The sequence below is a fragment of the Psammomys obesus genome, unplaced genomic scaffold (genome assembly GCF_907164565.1).
Source record: "Psammomys obesus unplaced genomic scaffold, mPsaObe1.curated_primary_1811, whole genome shotgun sequence".
Lineage (NCBI taxonomy): Eukaryota > Metazoa > Chordata > Mammalia > Rodentia > Muridae > Psammomys > Psammomys obesus.
In genome coordinates, this window is record NW_026596088.1 from 14,425,168 (window position 1) to 14,447,857 (window position 22,690).

Genomic DNA, 22,690 nt, shown 5'->3' on the forward strand with positions numbered 1-22,690 from the left:
ACTCAAAGGAATCTTTACTTTTGAATATATTCACTGCTTGTGTGACATTAAAACATTTTTCTTTCGCATATATTTATTTGCTTCTGTGTACACAGCCCTGCATGCCACAATGCAGGTATGGAGGCCAAAGGTCAAAGGAGTCCATTCTCTCCTTCCACAGTGTGGGTTCCAGGGTAATCTGGCTTGGCAGGAGGCTCCTTTACCTGCTGAGGGTCATACTGACCCTGCTCATAAAGCATCTGAAGGCAGCTCAGACTGGCCTTCAGATCTCTATCCTCCCACCTCTGGCCATGCTGGGGTTACAGGGGTAAAGGTCACTCCTGGCTTGTGTGAATCTTCAAAGCAGGCTGCCCTGGCCAGGTGAAACAGAGCGCCTTAACGGCCTTTTCAGTTTGGAAGAGAAAGGGAAGCTGTCAGACTCACGAGCTCTCTAACAATTTTAATTTAAGCCAGTTAGTCTATCAAAAAACAACTTCAGGGCAGGAGTGATGACTCAGCCGGTAAGCATGCTTACTGCGGAAGCAGGGGACCCGCAACACCTGTAACATAGGCGCCGTGTAGGGCAGACAGGAGGGTTACTGGGCCTCATTCTAGGTTCGTTGAGATGCCCTGCCTCAAAGAATAAAGCAGAGAGTGGTAACACAGGGCACCACCTTAAGGGCACTGGAAAGGACAGACACACACACACACACACACAAGAGGGTTATGTGAGCAGACAAAATACCGTGATTTCTGTTCAGACTTTACATATATACATACATACATACGTACATTCCCTGCAAATATTTACACGTGAGTACATACACATACACATGAGAGTAGGAGGGCCTGCTTGGGAGAATGGCTAAAGAGCGGGAGAGTGTGCCATGTGGGATGGGGGAAGAGGAGGCAAGTCATCTTTTCTGGCTGTTTCATCTTAACTGGATGACGCTGGCATATTCCATTTACCCGCCACACACTCCCCTGTAATCTCCACGAATTCAGGAGCTCACACCTGGTTTCACTCACTGTAGTATCCCCAATGCCTGGGACAGCATCTGTCACATGTTGTTCTTGACACTCGACAAACTACCACTGGGCTGAATAAAAGATCACTGTGATTGGCTTCCCGGTGCCTCTGCAGTAAGCAACCTGGCAGGTCCCTACTAACTGGGGTTGCCATGCAAAATACAACCTTTGCATATGACATGCTTGAATTAGAAAGTGACTTATCCACAATTCAAATCTCACAGGGCACCCCACACGGACCATGGCAGTCTTAGTACTAATTATAGAAGAGAAGAGAATGGTCAGACTCAGCCCACCCAGAACCCCCAGGGGAGGCAGAACTCTAGGGTGCCATCTGAAGACCCAGTGACCTTTTCTGTCCTTTATTACAGGGGGCCTGTGGTGATCCAAGTTCTGCCAGACTTGGAAACAGTGTGGTGCTGGCTAAGACAGCCATAGGACAGAGCTCTGGCGTCCACCTCTTCTGCTGTCAAAGTTCCTGCTCTGCCAAGGGTTGAGAGGCCCAGCTGCTCAGATGGAAACAATACAGGAGGGGCAAGTAACCAGCTCCCCTCTCTCTCATGCCAGGAGCCTGCAGCCTCAGGCTTTGCTCTGCACCTGCACAGTGCCCCAGCTTCAGGGCTTCAGCCAGTCACAGAACCCTGGAAGAGAAAGTGCCTCTTGTGCTACCAACAGGCCATGAATAAGAATAAGCAGAATGTTAACATGTATCCCAAGTACTGAAAAATCAAATCACCCACATCTAGACACCGTACCATCAGTACCATCATCATGCTTTCAAAGGAACAGATGGTCCTCTGGTCTTCCTCAGAATTCCCACCTGCTCTCCTGGGTTTCTGGTGTGGGAGGAGCCTGAAGTTTCTGCTCCACAGACCAAACCTTGAAGCACCTAGATCTAAAAGATCCTGGTACCCACAGTCATGAGATGGGGGCTGGGGCAGTGTAAGCCCAAAGCAGAGCTTTAGGAAGGAAGATCCCATCTCCTGCTTTGCCTGCCATGGTCCTGGTTGATTCTGGTTCTCCTGGCATCATTACAAACACCGTGCCACTCATTCTCCGAAGTGTTTCTGTTTGGATTTTAGATAGGATAGCCATACTGGGAACAACATCTGAGCCCTGGGACTGGCATGTCCAGGGGACAGCTATGCAGAAGCAGCTGCAAACAAGGCAGCCAGTGTGTCCCCAGAACTGGAACCAGGAAAGGGCCTCCCTGGAAGCAGCCTATGAAAGCTGAGGTGGCCGCCTGCCCTCTCCAGATCCCCTAGCCTTGAGCTCCAGGGGCAGCTGCTGTGAGCCTGCCCTCCCCTCCATGCCAGCCCCCATGAGCATATGCAGGCCCACACGTCCTCAGCTCCCAGGCCCCCAGAAAGGCCCAGCCCTGGCCCAGACACATCTTCACATGAAGGTATCAAATGACTGGGAAGCTACCTTTGATCTGACACAGAGAAAGGGCAGGCCCTGCTCCTCTAACAGAGCCCGCCTACCAACAACCATCGCTGGTTTTCCTCTACAATTTCCTAGACCCTGGAACTAGCCCCAGAACAGCAGGTTAAAGGGGGCTTAGAAACAGGGACCATCTCCTGCTGGCATCAACACTCAGTGAAGGATGGGGACTGCAGAAAGGAAACCCCATAGGGAGTCAAATTCCCAGGGAGGCTGGGATAAAGGAAACTCCACATTGGGCTCAGACAGCTCTGGTGTTAGGAAAGGCTAAGATCGTGGGGCTGACTGGTGAATGTCTTGTCGGGAGCTCCAGAGCAGAGCAGGTCAGAACGTTAAGCATCCTGAGGCTGGCAGGAAAACCATCATGCCTGCATCCCATCTGGCCAGGAGGCATGTCTGAATACTGAACTACTGTAATACTGACTTCTATGAGCTGACCCATAGCTAAGCCAGGACCACAGCCTGGCAAGTTACTCTAATACAAGCAGAACCAGCCTTCACATACAACATCATCTAAGAAGGACCACTCTTCAAAGTGACTTTCAAACAACTCAAACCCACATGCAAGCATGCATCTGCATATGTGTGCCCACTCCTGTCATCACAGACACAGACAGGGCCATCAATGGCCCACTGCAAGTTTCCTCTCACCAGAAAACAATCCTGGGCTCAGGGGTCAATTCTTATCCAAGAAATGAATAGCTGCCCTCATTATTTCATCAGAATGTCCTTAAATGTGATCTTTGTTTAAAAAGGTGAGACTGTGATAACGGGGAATCCTATCGAGATAAATGATGAGCTTTCTACTAACACCTTCCACCAAGTCAAGCATGTTTGAAAGTCTGCAGTGAAGCAGTTGCTGTGCTGAGGACAAGGGTACAGAGTGGCTGAGTCACAGCACCTGCCCTTGGAGAAACCTTAAGGATTAGGGACACACACACCCAAAGTGACCTCAAAAGTTCTTAGCATAATTTAAGAATCAAATCTGGCGAGCTCTTTGACAGATGGCTAGTGATCTGTTAAGAGCGTCATGCCGGGTGCAGTAGCACACACCTTTAATCCCAGCACTCAGGAGGCAGAGGCAGGCGGATCTGTGAGTTAAGGCCAGCCTGGTCTACACAGTGAATGTCAGGACAGCTGCACACAGAAAACCTGGCTCAAAGAGAGAGGGAGGGAGAAAGGGAAGGAGAGAGAGACACAGAGAGAGAGAAGACCTAAAGATCCAGCCCTGCTGTAAGGCTGAGGAAGGTTCAGAGAGCAAGTGTCTTTTTTAAAAAGACTTGTTTTTATTTCATGTGTACCTGGGGGTACCTAACACATGTATGCATATGCACCAAATGCACACCTGCTGCTGTGGATGCCAAGCCTCTGATCCCTCTCCAAGCAGAGCCAGAGGTAGTTGTAAGTGGGTGCTGGGAACTGAACCTAGGTCCTCTGCACAAGCAGCCCATGTTATCAACTGCTCAGCCATCTCCCAGCCCTGGATGGGGTATTTATTTTTACAAGGCCTTGAAAGTCCAGTGGAGTTCAGCAAGCAAAAGAACAGGATGGGGGGGTGTCCTCAGCTCCAGGAAAATTCATTCTCCTTCTCCCACTGTTACATGGAACCAATCTATCTGAGCAGATAGCAGAGTGGGGACACTAGACTCCTGGGACAACAAAGAGATCAGAACGGCGATTCTGGACCCAAACTGTGCCTTGTATCTTAGCTAGAACAATAACCACTATATAATCCTAGGCAATTTGTTAGACTGTTCTGAACAGTGATAATGTTTCAGGCTGCAACTACTTTAGACATATGAGGTCCCTATCCAGACATTACCATGCCCTCAGGGGGAAAAAAAGGCCAAAAACAGCAAGCTTTCCTAAGAAGTCATATGTTATATGTATTATGAAAATAATGATAGAAACCATCTGTAAAAACTTCAGAGTCATAAATGTTAGGTATTTAGAACAGTAGTTGACACACTGCACACACAATAATAGTAATTAATGTTATCATTATTATTACCTCTAATACTTTGATTCCCTGTCATAACACCTGCCCTGTTCAGTCCAGGCCTTAGTGAGATACACATTTCCTTCACCACTTTCATTTTTTTTTTGGAGGGGGGGAGGGGAGTTAGGGAGGTGGAGTATTTGGAGGCTGGTTCCAAACTCAAAGATCTGCCTGCCTCTGCCTCCCAAGTGCTGGGATTAAAGGTGTGAGCCTCCACGCCTGGCCATCCTAAGACATATTTCAAAGGGTCTCATCACTATGCCAGTGTCCACGGTACCAGAGAAGCCTCTGCAGCTAGAAATGCTCATGGGTGCTGTCACAGGACATCCAGGCTGGCCCATGTGGGCACTTTACAACTCTAGTTACCAAAGTCACCTGATAGCAGCTTTCATAATCAACATCCCATCTCCACTGCAAGTTGTGTATTGCTGCCGCAGGACAGAAAGCACCCTAGCGTGGAGCTTGTGAGCTGAATAAACACGAAATCTGATGCCTGCCTGGACATGCTCAAGTGTTTAAGACCACATCACTTTAGAGGTATGCACATCCTTCTCAGGCCATCACTGTACCCCAGAACTCACTCGGTGAGATGATTATAAAGAGCTAGCTCTCCTAAGCTGTCATGGAAGCAACTGTGCTTGGAGGAGAAGCAGTCATTGGGGACAGCTGCCAAAGCCATCTCAACACTGTAGTAGTGAAATTCACAGGTGATAAGGAGGACAGGAAGACTAAGTCGGGGGGTGGGGGTGCCACACACGACACACACACACACACACACACACACACACACACACACACACACACACGACCTCAACTTATAAACATAGAATAAATTTACTCATTTGACACTAGGCTCATCAATAACACATACTAAAAGAGAATTTTCTCTTCTATGTTGTCTAAAAGTTTCTCTGATGCTTGCAAAAAGAAAATTTTCAGGTACGGACTAGTTTCATCAAGAAAAGAAAAGAGAGAGAGATAGTCTTTGTCTCTTTCTCTCTCTCATTTTTTTGAAACAGGATCTCACTATGTAGCTCTCACTGTCCTAGGACTAACTAGGTAGACCAGGATGGCCCCGAACTCACAGAGACCCACCACCTCTGGCTCCTAATTACCAGATTAAAGGTGTGCACCAACTTCTGGCAAATTTTTGTTTTCGATAAAGGCCCAGGCATCATAGCCATACCTTTGAGCACATCTTCTAGAAGGCCAAGGGGAAGAGAAAGGATATTATTACAAGAAGAAAAGCTGAATAAATGACATCCACTCGGGCTCCAAAGTACAGATTTGACTTTGTGACTTGTCTGAAATGAAAGCGTTTAGGAAAGGGAAGGAGGGCAGACAGACTCCACAGAAGCACCAGGTAAATGAAACCCATCTGCAATGAACCATAATCTAATGAGTGATTAGAATCAAGTGAGACTTTGAAACACGCCATAAGGTCCCTAGAGCATTTTCAAATGCTAAACACACCAACTGTGCCCAAAGGCAGGGCAAGTAGGAGATCACTTGCCAGGAAGTGTTAGAAAGAATAGCATGTCACCAGAAAAACTACTGGCATTTTAAAAAACAGACACTCCGCCAGGCACCCAAGAGTAAACCAGGTCTATTCTCTAGTGCAGGCTGAATAATAGTGAAGATTCCAGCTCGGCAGGAATCCAAGTCACTCTGATGACACCCAGCCTCTAAGCAGTGGAAGAATGGCTACCAGTGTTCCCCAGCCCACCCATACGGCAACTTTACCATAAGGCCTACCTAACGCAGAATGCCACTTGCTGCTAGTCTGCGCAGCTGACTGACAGACCCAAGTGGCTGGGCACCTGTTTAACTAACTCCTGCACTCATGTCCTAAAAACCATCCTAAGAACACTCCGTTCTCTTCACCCCAGCACAGACCCGTGACCCCCTGTGCCCCAAGCTCTGTATCCCAGCCACCCTCCTGCCCTGGGACCCTGCAATGGCTGCCCAAAACAGGCCCCTGGGAACACCCTGCTATAGTGCACCCGGGCACTGTGGCTACTTTTCTACTCTTTGCTGTTTTTCACAATTATCTTTAATGAGCAGTTCTTACTTGGAGGAAAAAAAATAAAGTTGATTATAATTATCTCTTTTCTTCTAATTCCAAAAGTAACATATGTTCAGTATTTTTAAAACCCCATTAAAACTGAATCCTATAACAGAAGGAACTCTGCAGTCCCATTTCCCCTCAGCAACCACTATGAGTATGATGTAAGTGATTCCCCCACTAGGTGGAATGATGTCAAAGACAGAACCTTTATTTATTAAAAATAACAGAAAAACAAAGGGTTGCAAAGATTCTATATAAATGGTAATTTACACTTGTTGACAGATTTCAGTATCAATGGAATGGGGTACAAACAGGTAAACTAGACCACACACTCTTCAGGTGAAATGCAAGTCATCACTAAGCAGGACCTGGGCTCTAGAACAGTTTGGCAGAGGAAGGGAGGGTCCTGTATGCCTTCTCCCTTCTCTCAGAGGCTGCAGAGCCTCCTGCCTGTTATGGGGCTCCTCCCCTCTGCCCAACATCAGGCTCTGCTGGTCCTTCCCATCACAAGTAACTCAGTCCATAAAAGTCTGCTCTATACATGCTCTACCTACCCTCTTCCTCTGCAGAAAGAAGAGCTCAGTCCAGTCCCTCCTTAACAGAGCCAAGGCTTCTGACAGGCCCCAGGGCAGTTCTGCTGGAAGCATGTTTTCACACTCGGCTGCATTCTCTCCATACACCGCTGAGAAGTAGGGAGTACCCTGGCTTTCTTGCCTCCGTTCATCTGATGACAACCTCACGAGTCCATGTGGTGTGAGAAAGGAAGTATGCCTTCTGACCGTGAAGTTCCTTCTGATGTTTTCATGCTACTGAAATCTATCAAGCTCTTCCTACTCAGAGCTGAGGGGTCACTACAGTCCCCCAGGAAGGGTTATTCAGGGAGCTTGTTTACAAACATGCTCTGTACTTCTTCTGGGTGGCAGTTAGCCAACCCAACCCAACCCAACATAGATCACTCATGGCCTGGATGCTCCTATTCCTTCTCTCTATGGCCACAGCCATAGAGTCCTCATTCTGGCAGTCTCTCATTCTGTGACAGTCTCTCACAGTCCACATTCTGGCAAACTAGTGGCCATTAGTTCAGAACTTGGAATCTCCCCATCTACTCAGGAGCCTACAATCCTGTCTCTCATACTCAGCAGGCTCCATCTGTCAAGACGAGCCTCTGTTCTCCATCCCCCACCACACATACTAGTTCCTTCCCTGATGTAGGGCTATGGACAGACCCAAGATGTTCAATCATGCCAATGGCCTGCCCTGAAAGAAACAGATCTCCAAAGAATTTAATTCAGAATGGATTGCACAATATAGTTTGAACCATGAAACTTTTAAAGTAAGAAAACCAAGAAACTCTTGGCTAGGCACTAAGCATAACTGGCAGAAGGGAACGCTAATCCCAATGACAGGATGAAAACCGAGCTTCTGCTCTTTTGTTAAAAATTTAACCCAACTAGGCATGGTGGCACACACATATAATCTTAGCAGTTGGGAGGTAGAAGCAAAAGAATCAGGAGTTCAAGGCCAGCCTCAAGCCAAATCCTGTCTTAAAAGAACACCCCACTCAATCCCTACTCAAGTTTACTCATCTCAAAGTTTTTGTTTGGATTTTGGGGTTCACCCATCCCACCTCAATGTAAACACAGCAACAACCAATAAATTTACAACATGGAGAAAATACATGTTAACCATGAGTCCCAAAAAGCACTGTATCTAGAACAGTCTAGAAATGTCCAATTATAAGATGGAAAAAGCACCCAAAGTGATGTCACCACTGAGAAAGATGCATAACCCAAATGAGCACAGGAAAAGATAGCTTAGTAGTCACTAAGGAAATATAAATTAGGAATGCAGGTGCTATTGACCCACACTTTTTACAATGGATATGATAAACAGTACAGTCCCGCAGTGGTGGCACAGGCCTTTAGCACTTAGGAGGAGGCAGAGGCAAGCAAATCTGAGTTCTGAGTTCATGCCCAGCCTTCTCTAGAGAGTGAGTTCCAGGACATCCAGGGATACACAGAGAAACCCCGTTTGTTTGTTTTTTTGTTTTGTTTTGTTTTGTTGGGGGGGGGGTGGCTAGGAGGAAATGGTGGTGAAGGATGCAGAGAATGTAGGTGAAAATATGAAACAGAGCAGCCACCCTGGAAAACAGCTGGAGAGTTCAATATCCCCATCCCCAGGTATTTACAACTCAGAAAGAAATTCGCCCCACAGGCTCAAATAAAACTCCTAAAACAAATGTTTATAGAGTGGGGGTGGTGATAGGCTAGTCAACCTAGATACCCTCCAACAGGTTTAAGCATTTGAACCTAAGATAGTTCAATAGCTAATGCCTGCTGTGTAAGCATGAGGACATGAGTTCAAATCCCAGCACCCACATAAAATTCAAGGCATAGCAGCATGCACACTTGTGTGCCGTGCTTCAGGGGACACCGACAAGAGGCTGTTTAGGGTTTGCTAGTTCTAAGATCGAGGTTCATCAAGGGGATACTGCCTCAAGGAAATAAAGCAGAAAGCAATAAAAAAGAACATCTGTTATCCGGTTTTCAAATGTGCGCATATAAGTGCACACACCCACACATACGTACATATCACACCACATAAACACACAGAGGTTAAGTGATTTGGGGTTCACACACACTGAGGGATGCTTCTTAATGGTAAAAAGGGATAAACTATTGATATGATCATAAAACTTGATCATCTCCAGGACTAAATGGAGCTAAATGGAAAAAAAAACTATCACTGTCAAATGACAACACACAGCACATGTATGACTCCACTAATAAGGAGCGATCCAGGGTCCCCTGTAGTGTTGGAACTACCTGAGTTCTGACTGATGGAACAAAAGACCCTGGACACAACCTAATTACCCTGACTGCACACGCATGCATGCACGCATAGCTGGGAAACTCTAAGCAAGATCCATGGATTGTGCTGATGTAATATCCTGACTGTGGTATCACAATTGTGCAAAATCTAACCACTGGGGGAAATGGGCAAAATGCACACAAAGGAACCCGTTGTGAGTTATTTCTTACAACTTCATGTGAATCTATAATTATCTCAATAAAATTTTCAATAACGAAAGAAAGTAATAGCCTCCAACTTCCCTTGGGCCCTTTGAGGTTTGGTTGGTAATTCCGCTCACCCTGTCTGTCTAGGCCCCATTCTCCTGCAGCTGTGCTAGGCCTGCTCCGATTCTCCACAGCCTATGGGCCAGCTCAGCCATGTGGCCTTAATCACTGTCAGCAGTCAATTCCTCCATTGTGCATGGGAACAGAGGAAGCCCCACCCTTTAGAGTCCTCTCTGGCTTCTGCTCCATCAAAATCACCCTCTCCTCACACACTCCTCTCCCTAGCTCATCGTGTGGCCTAGCCTGTCCCTGCCCTAAAAGTTAGTCTTCTCTTCACTTGACAACCATCCAAGGTATCAAGTCTCTCTCCACATAAAGGCCACCATCTCACCTCACCCCAGAGCCTGGGGCATGCATGACCTCTAGTGTGATGGGTTTTTTAAAAGCAGGCCAAGTAGAGAAGTCACCTCAGCAATGTGAGGAGATCAGGAGTCACTATCCTCACCTGGTGCTTTTACCAACTTGCAAGAGTGAACTGCGGCCCAGGCCTCTGCTTCTCAAACTCGGACAACCACCTAATACACCCAAATGCTCAGAGCACACGGACAGAGACTCTGAATCTTTGTTCCTTCCCTGAATCTTTGTTCCTTCCCTCCCTCTTTCTCCTTTCCTTTTCCCTCAAGCTTTTGCTGCTGATAATCAGGGTCAGAGCCATGGACCTATCCCTTTATTTAAAAAAAAAAAAAAAAGGCAATCTTGGGACATGGCTCCGCAGAGTGCTTGCCCAGCATGCACAAGGCCTAGGTTCCAGCCACAGCACTGCACACACTAGGCTTGGCATTCCAGTCATGCAACCCCAGCACTAAGGAGGTAAAAGCAGGGGGAAGAGAAGTTTGAGGACATGCCCCTGGGCAGATCAGAAAGAAATTAGCAGGACAGAACCCATGAGAAGCAATCTGTTTTTTCTCCCAATTCTAAACATCTCATTTAAAATCTAGGCCAGGGGCCTACAAGATAATTTAGTAGGTAAAAGTGCTTGCCCTCACCCCCAGCCTGAAGACCTGAGCTTGGATAACAGGAACAGGAACCCCTGTGGTGGAAGGGGAGAACTGACTGCCACAGTTCCATTCAGAGCGTAATAATGTTTTTTAATCCGAACCAGTTTTGGCCTTGCTAAAGTGCTAGCCTGGCAGCACAGGCCGCTGCCATCACTCCTGGAGCATGTGGGTGCATCCTTGACCTGAGCTCTAGGCCTGAGCTTCCAACTCCCCACAGGGCAGGTCCCACACCTGAGACAAGGACATGATGCAAGGCACCTTATTCCCACCTCTCCCAAACCGGCCTCTCCTGTCTCCACTCCCCGTCTCATTTCATAGTCTACCTACCTCTCCATCATCCAGGAAAGTACAACCTCAACATAAGCCCATTCTTTCACAAACCATTTCCGGTCAGCCAGTTCTGTGGGTTCCACCTTGGAAACTTCCCCATCCGAAGGCCCACGCTCCAACATCCAGCACCCATGCCAACGGAAGATTCCAAGAGGCACCTCACTTGCTTGCAGAAGTGGCTTTGTAACACATAAAGCAGAGTGAAACATCACAGGCTTCCCTCTACTCAGAAGTTCCATGGTACAGCGCAATGCCCGCCATGATAAGGTAGCAAGTGCCCAGGTGGCATCCTCATTTCCCTGCTGAAAACCATGCCATTCCATGATAAACAGCCCTCCCCTTTCATCCCACCATTCTAAACCCAGGCTCCACACACAAGTCATGAAGTCACATGTCAAGGTCTACGGCTATACCGCTCTGAACAAGACTGGTCTTGTGTGAAGCCACCTGCTATAGCTCTGCAGCTACCTACAAATATGCCTTCACCATCTTTGACAAGAAGGGATTTCTAATCCAAGGAAAACCACTAAGTGGTTCTTTTCGCAAAATTTAAAGTTACAGCAGACAATTGTCTGTCTCTCATTCTCACTTGCCCCACTCCTTTACTCTCAAAGATACATAGGGAAATTTCCGATCACTTTTCTCTCCCTCCCAGCAACAGGAAACGTGTGTCTCTAAAACAACATCCACTTCCACTGTGCATTTAGTTGTTCGTCAGTGACTGGCCTGGAAATGTCCACTCCACAACTTCTTTGCTGTGTAACCTTGAAAAATAATTTGACCTTGATGGTAAACTCAAGCTTCCTTGACTACAAAATGGATATTCCTATGTCACTGGGTTATTAGGGCTAAGTAAGAGAACATGGTTCTAAAGCAACTCAAACAGCTCAGCTGTTATTACTCCCTGTGTGCTGTCTCACTCATGGTCAGAACACGCTGTAGTCCTCGATGGGTGATTTCTTTTCTTTTTTTTTTTACAATGATGGGTGATCTCTAAGTCTGAGTCTTCTGCATCCCAGGTTGTCCACTGTCCATAGCAAAGAGGCAGAAGAACTAGTGAATGACTTAGCAGTTTTTTCTTCTTCCTCCCTCATATCCCATTCTTAAGCCACACACCTCGGGAATAAACTTCTGCATGCTGGGCCCCTGCCCGCCCCCATTATTTCCCAATCAAAATACTGATATGACAGCAGCTAGTCTCCCAGAAACCAAGTTGGGTCAAAATCCCCTATTACTCATCTGCAGCAAGGAGTCTAGAACTCCCTGGCTCCCCTGTGTCCCTATTTGGATCAGAATTCCTTCTTAATCCTTCAATGAAGAATTGCCAACACAAGCTGAAAAAACAAGGACCCCTCTGCCTTTCTCTTTGCTCCCCATTTCGGTGTACCATCTCTTCCCATAGAAGAGGTTCTCAGAGCACAAGCACTGAAGATACTTCGGCGTGTGAGATCCAACAAGGAAGCCTGCAGGAAACACAGAGATCCCGTTTCCTGCCCATCTCAGGGCAAAGCTCTTTGTGTTTCATTGTCTAACTGGTCATCTTGAAGCAACAGGTCAAAAGGAAAGAAAGTGAAAGATGCCACAGGGTGCTCAGATAGAGAACTGGCAAGGGTGTTTAACTCTGGCCCCAGAACCAGTGACTGTAGGCATTGGAGTCTGACATCATTTACATACCAGGGCCTCCAGGAGCTCCACAGACTCAGCCACCACCCTCATCCCAAAAATGAACCATGAGAGTAATTTGCTTGTGGAAGCAGACAGCCCTGCCTCCTTAAACAGTTCTCAGGGCTGGGCAGCACCCAGGGACTAACAGCACTGGACCCGCCAGCTATTTGACTGGCACACAGTTGTATTCACCCATGTATACTCTGATGCCCCTGGTCAGAGGGGGCATCACTAAAAAGCAAGTACTCACCGTACTCACTAAAAAGCAAGCCCCTTCCTCTTGAAAAACAGGCAGGCAGGAAATCGCAAAGCCTGCTCATGACTGGCAAGGCACAGGTCAGCAATGAGGAAGACACACACATGCATCTTCCGTGTCCTCTTGAACTAGCCAGCTCTCCAGAACTGAGCAGCAGGCCTAGCATCCCAGCAAGGAAACCGCCCCTCACATACAGCTAGGAATATAGACCACTTGACAGAATCCTGTCTTGCAGGCATGAGATCCTGGGTTCAATACCCAGCACAACAGAAAAAGTATCAACAACAATGTAAACAAAAATGGGGAGGGGTATCTCCCTACTTCCCATCCAGCTGTTCTCAAGAAAGAGGGTACAGGCACCTGCTCACAGAAGGAGAAAGCCATTGCCTACCAGTGGCTATGCCCAATCAGCCAGCAGCGCCCTAGGACACTAGAACCTTCCAGACATCTTCCTGGCCAGTACCGGGGCCAGCCTTGTGATCTGGGCCCTCCCTGCTGAGTTCTCTTCCTGCCAGCAGCAGACCAGGTGTCCTGGACTTTAGTAGCCAAGAACAGGCTTCAAAAGGCTGAGTGGAAGGTGACCATCTTCAAAGCGTCCTCAGACTTCCCAGAAATCCTTGGCACCCAGCCCTGATCTCAGGTCAGCTGTCGGCAAATGAACCTGTGACAGCTCCATGAGGGCAGGCACTCTGACTGTGTCTGTCTGCATCCCTGCACTCATCCTGGCAACCCCAAGCATAAGGCTGGCAAACAGCTGGTGCTCAACAGTGATTTGATGGATTGATGTGCACTGGCTCCTACCAAGGAAGACTGGAAAGCACAATGGGTATAGCACAGGCTTCGGAGAGCTAAACAGACGTGGACCTGAAGCCGCCCAGCCCCCTCCTTACAGCACCTCAGGGTGTCCTTGGAATGTCAGCTGGATATAACGTACAAAGCCTTCAGTAGGACAAGGCAGAAACTTCTGTTTTGTTTTCAGTTCACACACACTTTGTTCACACTCAACTGTATGTGAGATGCTCAAGCATGGTGGGCAAGCCCAGATCACAGTTGCTTCAGTTAATTTTTGTGACGATCCTCTGAAGCTGGATCTATTTAACACTCTCCTTTGCAGCTTCGGGCACTGAAACACAGAGAACTAAGGCAACTTGCCAGAAGCCTGGGACCTAAAAGTACTGGGCCAGGATTCCTATTAATTACACAGTCTAAACTGCGAAAGTGCTGCACCTGTCTGCCTGTAGGGCCGACAATCACTGTAAACTAGTTTCTGTCCCAGCCCCTGTAGGATTCCAAAGACATCTGACCACACTACCAGACTTTGTTTTCAGTTACAGAGGAAACAGACACAGGTATTCCCATGGATCATTGTTTGTTTCTTCTTCTTTTGTGTGTGTGTGTGTGGGGGGGGGGTGCTTGTTTTCAACTCTGGTGTACTCCCCTGAAAATCAATTTCAGACAAGCATGTTCATGCTCACTAACAATTTCCCTCCCATCCCATCCTCCTCCACAACCTACCAGAAAACGAAACACATAGCTATGAAAAAAATGAAAGGCAGAGCGAAAGAGGAAGGTCTGTTCCTTTAGAGCAAAGTTAGAGGCAATCCTGAGAGCAAGTGCTGTATGTCAGGGCAAACAGAGCATGCCCAGGCACAAGAGGCAGCTACATAACCTCAGCTATATCCAAGGTAGCAGAAAACTAAGCCACCTCTCTTCCATGGGATGAAAGCTTATCATAAGGAACTTTCTTTCTACTTCCTCTCCTGCTAACCATGATGAGAATCTCATTACCAAAATCACCTGATCTTGCTTCTTCCAATGTTTCGGGATAGGTGACATCACAAAGAACTCCACAAACCTCAGAAATAGGAGAATGGCATCCTCAAGGGAAACACACCAGCTGTTTCATTCGGATGTGACTTTGACTGACTTGCACAGATTCTCAGATACTTTCCGTGCATTTATCTTCAAAGCTCCTAGAGAAGGAGGATGTTCTCAGGGACTGCTGATTCCTGGTCTCACTATGTTCAGATTCAATGTATGTGAAAGCAAAAGCTTAATCACAAAGAGTGACTGTGGCCTCACACTGAGTCACATGACAATGTCCCCAACTGGCTGAGAGAGCATTGTGGAGAGTCAATTTTCTCTAATCTCATAGTCTCTGGCAAGGCAGAGGCAGCTCCCAGGAAGGGAGATCCAGTCTCCACCTCCCCTAGCCCAGGAACTACCACACTTCCCTCCAAGAGGGCAAAAGGCATTCTATCATAAGGCACAAAGACAGGGAGCTGAGGAGAGCGTTTCTCCCTGGAGAGGACAGGATATTGTATGCCTGGTGCAGAAAACCCATCTCTTCCTCCCCAAGCAGGAAACAAACTCCTATAGATTGTGTACCCTCTGCTGCCCTGGGAAACCCACAACCAGTAGTAGACTCTTTGTCCCCAGTAGGTCGTGATTCCTGAGGCTGCTCACTCAAAAGGTTTGCCTCATTTTAAATCTGGCTGGCCACCAACACAGACAGTTATCAGATAGTGCTGACTTAAGGAAAAAGACACCTATATTCAACAATAGACACAACTGGAAAGTACTGAGAACCAAGTTGCCCTGATCATACAGACATGTCCCATAGCCAACCTCAAACTTACAAGTGTCTATTCACCCTGCTGTGCTCCACACTCCAAAACAACAGCATCCAACACGCCAAGTCCCCAAGGACCTGTGATCGTCATTTATTTGACTATCTTTCCCAGGAGCCCAAAACTAGACTAACACCAAAAGCAAAAGTGACCAGGTTAGTTGCTGATAGAACAAATCAAATCTGAAGCTTCCTATGGTTCCGTTCCCAGAAAGAGATCTTTACAAATCATTTCCACATTAGAAATTTACAGTGGAGTTACAGGCATAGTGTGCGGTGGTGAACTCTTCACAAAGGAGAGATGGTCTCCCTACACAGCCCAGGCTGGCTGTGAGCGCTCACTTACCCTCCTGCCTTAGCCTCCTGAGTGTTGGAGTTTCAGGCGTAAACTGCTGAATCTGCCTTATGCCATTAATTTAGATTAGAACAATTTCTGAGCAAACGAGTGAGAGCTGCACAACACAATGGCCCAGAGCTACGCTTCACCACACACAACAAAGTCATTTTCAAATGAAAGGCAAGGAAGGGGAAGCCAGGGAAAGAAAGGACTCAGGACACCTGAGGCCTTGAAACTGTCCACCCACAGCAGCTGAGTGGTGTCGGCCCGACTTCACCACCCTAGATAAAAAGAGGATTCTTTGACCACAGCAGAACTCACAAGAACATAAAACAAATGCCACAAGTTTGGGTTTTCACTCCCGAGTGCACGGCGGGCTGAGAGGCTCCGTGCCACAGAAAGCAAAAGTGTCTTTGTTTCCATTACATCATCCGTGGTGAAGGGGGAGGGCAGGCGGGGCACAGCTGGTGGCAGCTGTGCCACCATCTGCTTCCCTCTCAGCAGCCGTCGCTGGACTGAGTACAGCCTCCTCCGGCTCCTGACGGAGAAGCGCGGGGTTAAAGGTGCAACACCCTATTACAGAAATAGTGGGAATTACTGAGGAATAAATCACTCCTCTGTTGAATTAATAGGCCCGGGCAGTTGATGAGCCGGTGTTCGTGGAATTTATGCTGGTTGCATCTCTTTAGACTTGGTGACAACACAAACTCTGTCAATTCAATTAGACAAGCACTATGTACAGGCAGCCACCTGCCGTCTGCTTCCCTGAAGGTAGGTAGCCAAAAACTGCAAGCCTGCAGCTGGGAACATTCTGGGGAGGAAGAGAGAATGTCCCATCCCTGTGGAGGCAAGCTTCTGACTGGCTAGAGGCACGGACACACGCTGCTGCTCCTGCTGCTGTTGGCATCCGGACCCCTGTGGAAAGCCGGGCTTGCCTTCCTCACCCTCATCCAGCTTCCTTCAGAACCTAGCCACAGGACACTCCCCAGGGCAGGGGAAGCTGGTGGCTGGGGTACACACATGCATGAGGGAAAGGAGGCAGTGTGGGCGGGGACACCGATGCATGAAAGCAGCGGCTCAACCAGCCATTCAACTGCAAGTCTCAAGCTGATCGAGCCCACGCGTGTGCTCTATCTGAGCAGCACAGGTACTTACTGAGGCGGGAGGATTTCAGTATTTTTTTAGAGGGGCACTGTGTTGAGACAGGGCCTCATACTGTCCAGAATGACCAAAATTCTCTGTGTAGTGGAGGGAGGAAGACCCTGGACTTCTGGTCTACCCGCCTCTTACTCCTGAGTGCTGGGATTATAGGGCCTGCACAACCATGCCTAGTTTCCCAAGTACTGTGAATTAAATGTAGGGACTTGTGCTGTTAGGCAAGCAGTCTACCAACTGAGCTACATCCCCAGACAGTAAGAACAGATTTCATATACGCATCCAAATCACAGGCTCCTCCTGTACGGGTGGAAAGGATGCAGGAGACTTGGTCCCATTCCTGAGGGCAGCTATGCAGAACTAAGTGGCGATGCTCCAATGAGATAAGGGTGTGTGCTGAAGAACCTGTCCCCTCCTGCATGTATGCCACCGTGGCACCTGGAGCCTGAGAGCGTCTGCCAGGAGGCATGTCAAGCACAAAGAAAGAGAAAATCCCAAGGGATGATATCCCATGATCCCTTATCAACACTCCTCTGCAGTGGAGCTGTGGTCTCGGGGATATCCAACTGTCATTCTTTAAAGAGCATCCACAGCTGGCTTCAGAGAACACACATGTACCCTGGCAGGTTGCAGTCCCTGAAAGGAATGTTCCAGGCCACTTACCATACATTTTGCCTTCGTCTGATAAGATGATTTTCCTCCTCCCACAGGGCGGGTAGATAGCTAGGGCCTCCTGGAAACTCTGCTCGATGTCAGGACTCCAGACCCCCTCTGCATCGTTGTCAATCGGCTTATCTGCCGAGTCGCTCATCCTTTCCATGTTTTCGGCAGGGCTCTCGCTGCCGCTCCAGCTGCTGGGCTCAATTTTGGCGGTTGGTTTTTCCAAGCCGAAGCCTGGAGCCTTTTCAAGAAAACAAACCTAAAAGAGAAATCATAAAACAGTGTATGGGTGGGATCACCTTCAACACGTTGCTCCTACAAGCGGTACTGTAGGTCCTTGGGTCGCTAGTGTTGCATGGACAGTAACTCTCAGGAAAGAATACGGAATTCTGAGATGCCAGGTGGTTTTGTTCACTGTGTGTCCTGTTAAGTACCCTACAAAAACACTAATGGCCTACTGAAGCTGGGTAATCTCCCCAGATGAGAGGAAATTCTCAGCAATGATGGCGTTCACTCAGAGCTACACATCTTTCTGCGAGGCTCACATAAGAACCTCTTACTAAGTGCCTGTACCCTACAAGCAGCACTGTGCTCAGGGGTAGTCAAACCGCCATAGCGGAATGAGTTTATGAGACAATAACGTAAAATGACGTCGGCTTCACTCTAGAAATTGATACCATAAGGGAAATATCAAACCATTCCAATGAAAATCATCAAGATGCAAGAATCGGGGACAGAAGAAATGAGATTTAGTACTGCAGTTGCTCATCCAACTGAGTCAGCGATACCAGCCCACTTAGACCCAGAGCACTGATCTTCAGGGCTCCTACTCAGTGGAGTCAGGTCACTAGGTCGGGGACCTAAACTCTAACCCTGCATGAAGCAGAGACCAGTCCTGTCCACTCCTACACCTGCCACTCTAATGGAAATGTCCCTATCCCCATGGGGCAGCAGCTGGTCCTATAGCATATCGGAATTCCTGATCACATGATAAGTGTGATCCTTAATTTTTCTGGGCACTGAAGATAAGAGAACCAGAAGAAATCTTTCTCCAAAATGTAAATGCATTCCCTTTCAATTATACACGCCCCCTAGAGTCACAAGGGGATACGCTTTCTAAACAAATGTCACACGGGCTTGACACCGAGGTGAAAATGATCTAATCCAGTACTCCCTGCTGGCCACACACTAACATATCAATATGGCTTTGTGAAAGCCACATCAGATCATTAATGCAAAGGGCTCCCCAAAAGAGGAGGGAGGTCTGCTCCTGAAGAATGATGGGAAATAGATCCCAGCGTACCAGAGCAAGGCAGGATTCGTGTGATCACTGCTGTTCCCCCTACGTCCCTGCAGTATCTCAACACAAGAAACAAGAGAAAAACATGTCCACGTTCCAGGGCACTGCCAGCTGAGAAAAAACTGAGCTCCTTCCCTGCCTCTCACCTGTTCCCCCGAGCCCTTGGATCTCCATAGACCGTGGGTACAGAAACTCTGACTATTGCACAATCGGTGGTCTAACTGATAGGTGGTTTGGACTCTTCATCTTGACTTTCTTCAACCTGACATCATGTGCATTTAAAAAAAAATTGGCATGCTTGCTTTTAATTGTTACCGCTAAACAGGTCAGCAAGATACTGACAGCCCTTTACCAACACACATATGCTTACACTGGACTTCAAAATGTGCTAATGTCAAGGTATAAATTATGAAACAAGAAAGGGTTCTGTGACTGACCCCAAGATGAACTCTGTGTGCCCTCCTCATGGGCCTTTTGAATTTTTAAGTGAATACATTTTGGGTTGGGATCTGAGAGCGCTATAAAATTGAGCTAAGTTTAACCACCCCAGTGATTGCTTACTGGAGAAGTTACGAGAATAGGAGGGATGCTTTGATAGTGGCTAGCCTCATTCTCAACAAACAAAACAGTGCACACACAAATGAAACGGTAAGGCCAAGCCAGGAGAGAGTACAGTGGGATGAATTAACTCAAAGAAGCTGCATCTAAAGATACATAGTAGACATGTGGGTACTCAACCAGTATAGCCAATGGATGGAATTCAGTGGAATGAGGGCTGAGGGGCCTGACCTTCCTAGTCCTGAGAAGAAGGTTCTTGTGCAACTGGAAGTATAGTTTCCAGGAGAAAACACAGCAAGCAACAACCCCCACCCAAAATCTCAAGACTATCTCATCAGGCAGTGACACAGGTCATGTGGAAACATCACACCAGTGGGAAGACACTCACTGGCTCCTGACAGCACCTCCCACTTCCACACTGATACGCTGAAGCTGCTCAGCCAGCTAGGTGGCTTCCATATCCTCACTTGACTTTATCCGTCTATCCATCCTTTAGATCAGCCTCTCCTCAAAGACCCATTTCCTATGGCCTGACCAGCCTTTGGGATCCTTATGGACTTTCTGCTCAGCCCTCCTCAATGCATCTGTAATCCCAAGGGAGGGATCAGCTCCACTCTGAGATGCTTAAAAGAAGACTCCCACGAACAGGAAAGCCTGTCCACCAAGGATGGCCTCACTCAGAAGATAGCAGCAGAGTCCTGCAGACAACGCTCAAGTGGCTTCTAAGGCTAAGAGTCACACACATTAATGGATCTACCAACCCAGGAAGCACAAACACAGCTCTAAGCACTCCCATGTTTTGATTCATTTGCAGCAAAGGGAAGAACTTCATAATTAGGCTCTTGCGATTTTGTTCTACTAGTGCTCAGTCGGATGGGGTTACCGCCTCTCTCTGGACATGAAGCAGCAGACAGTCCCAGAAAACACCAGACACAAAATCCAGAGCTACTCAGGCTCTTTTTACAACTCCACTGTAAGATGAGTCCCTGTATGGGCAGAGAGTTTCAGATCACAAGGCTGGTTGGGCTGGCTGAGAAAACTCCCCATACTAGATACCAAAATAACATCTCTGGCATTCCACTCCTCAGGTCCAAAGCCACCTCATCCTGGAAACTGTCCTTGTCGCTCTAGTGACTCTGAGAGTATCAGTCACAGTTTACGAGCATCCTACATATGTAGAGCTGGTTACTGCTCAATCTTCCTTGATTTGAATACATACCAAAAAGCACCTGCTTATTAGCACCATCAAGATCTAATCAAGTCAGCCACGGTGGCACACGCCTGTCACCTCAGCACTCTGGAGGTGGGGCTGGGAGGATCCTAAAATGAAGGCCAACCTGGGAGACATAGTGAGACCTCATCTCAGTCACCACCACCATCAAGATCCCTACCACAGAATTTAACAGGCTTTCTGCAGACCTCCTGTCTTCCCCTCCCCACACATCTTTTGACTGTGAAAGTCCAGTTTCCCTCAACTCAGAATGAAGATCTCTCTCCCTCCCTCCCTCCCTTGTTCCCTCCGTGTGTGTGTGTGTGTGTGTGTGTGTGTGTGTGTGTGTGTGTGTCATTCAAACTAGGGTCTGGATTCCAAACTAGACTCACTTACAAGCCATGTAACTCAAACTAAATTAGTTAATTTTTTAAAGCTAGTTTTCACTTACACATGAAGATACTACATTCTACCCTAATGCAGAGAACCAATGGGGGTGGGAGGAAAGCAACTGCAGCATGCCTGCCCTGAGATTAAGTGAGGTAAGAGTAAGAATTCTGTCCTCCGAACAACCACGTGCCCTTGATCCCTGATGATGCAGTCCGTCATCTCTAGACAACAGCACATCCTGATGCCAAAATACCCATAAGAAACAAAAGAGCAGAGGAATAAAAGCACATCCCCTGAAAGCTCACTTAAAAGTGAAATGAATTTTCAAAGGGTTTGCATCTTAACAGGCTTCAGAAGGGGTGGAGAGATGGCTCAGTGGATAAGAACACTGGCTGCTCTTCCAAAGGACCTGAGTTCAATTCCCAGCACCCACATGGCAGCTCCCAACTATCTGTAAATCCAGTTCCAAAGAGAGCTGACACGCTCACACCAATTCACATAAAACAAAGTTAAATAAATTAAGGGGAAAAAAGGCTTCAGAAGATCAAAGAAATATTTTAGATTGTTGACAACTAGTTTCCTAATATCCACCTAAGTTCACTTTCTCACAAATTATACTTTTCATATTATTCTAGGCAAGGTGATTTAGTGTCTCCAAGGAAAGACTGTTGAAATGAACAGAACCCCTGTGTTACGTAGTTCAAAGGACTCAGTTTCCATCATGAAGGCCAACAAGCAGTAGTAGGCCCCTCATCTCCTGAAATTTCCTAGCCCATGATAGTCAAAACACAGCTGTTCCGGATAACCCAAGCGGCCTGCCAACTGGCTCGACATCCGGCCTCCCACCAGAAACATTCCTTTCCCAGAACCCACCAACACTTCAAGAAGAGTCACAAGAGCATGGGGGAGGTGTCACAAGCACTTGACCCACAGCAGCCTATTCCAGGAGTCTCGGGACCAAGGGAGAGAAGAGCAAAGGCAGGCAGTGCTGACACCAGCTCCACTCCCCACAGGGGTGACAGGTGACAAGAGAAGATGCTAGTCCCTCACAAATTTCCATGAGGCCCTCACCATGTAAACACCTTAGCCCCTCATTAAAATTAGCCTTTATGGTTAATAAAATATCACTGAGCATGAGGGTCAAGAAGATCCATAAACCCTGTTTGAGCCAAGGCTTAATTGTCTATGAAAACATAGGAAAGGAGCCAGTCTGAGAGTTGGACCGAGGTGGCTATGTACTCAGGACCATATCCCATGTGCCTCAGTGTCCACTGTTAGCCATGAAGGAGGCCAATTCACACACCCACCCACCATCTTGTATTCCTACAGACAGCGCCTATAACAGAGCTGTGTGTACAGCACCCCTTAACTGCACCCTGTGTACCTGACAGACAGGACCATCATGTTCACCATAACATCTCCACTCCCATGATGACTTAGCACCCGATACAGAAACAGCCAATAAAGGAGTGAACATCACCCAGATGACATGAGGATGCTTTGGTAACATGACAACTCATCCCCCAAACTCATGCTAACCCAATGAC

The 22,690-nt window shown here is 47.6% G+C and overlaps 1 protein-coding gene across 4 annotated transcripts in view; it reads right to left on the reverse strand.

Annotated features, from left to right (window-relative positions):
* Tead1 (TEA domain transcription factor 1) overlaps positions 1 to 22,690 on the reverse strand; it is a 226,140-nt gene that overhangs the window by 133,318 nt on the left and 70,132 nt on the right. For 3 of the 4 annotated variants that reach the window (XM_055627360.1, XM_055627361.1, XM_055627362.1), the window contains exon 2: positions 17,689 to 17,944. In XM_055627360.1, coding sequence (XP_055483335.1) covers positions 17,689 to 17,845 — 157 coding nt within the window. In that variant the 5' untranslated portion in view covers positions 17,846 to 17,944. Of the gene's footprint in view, positions 1 to 17,688; positions 17,945 to 22,690 lie in introns of those variants that run through there. The other variant, XM_055627358.1, reaches the window with a different exon arrangement.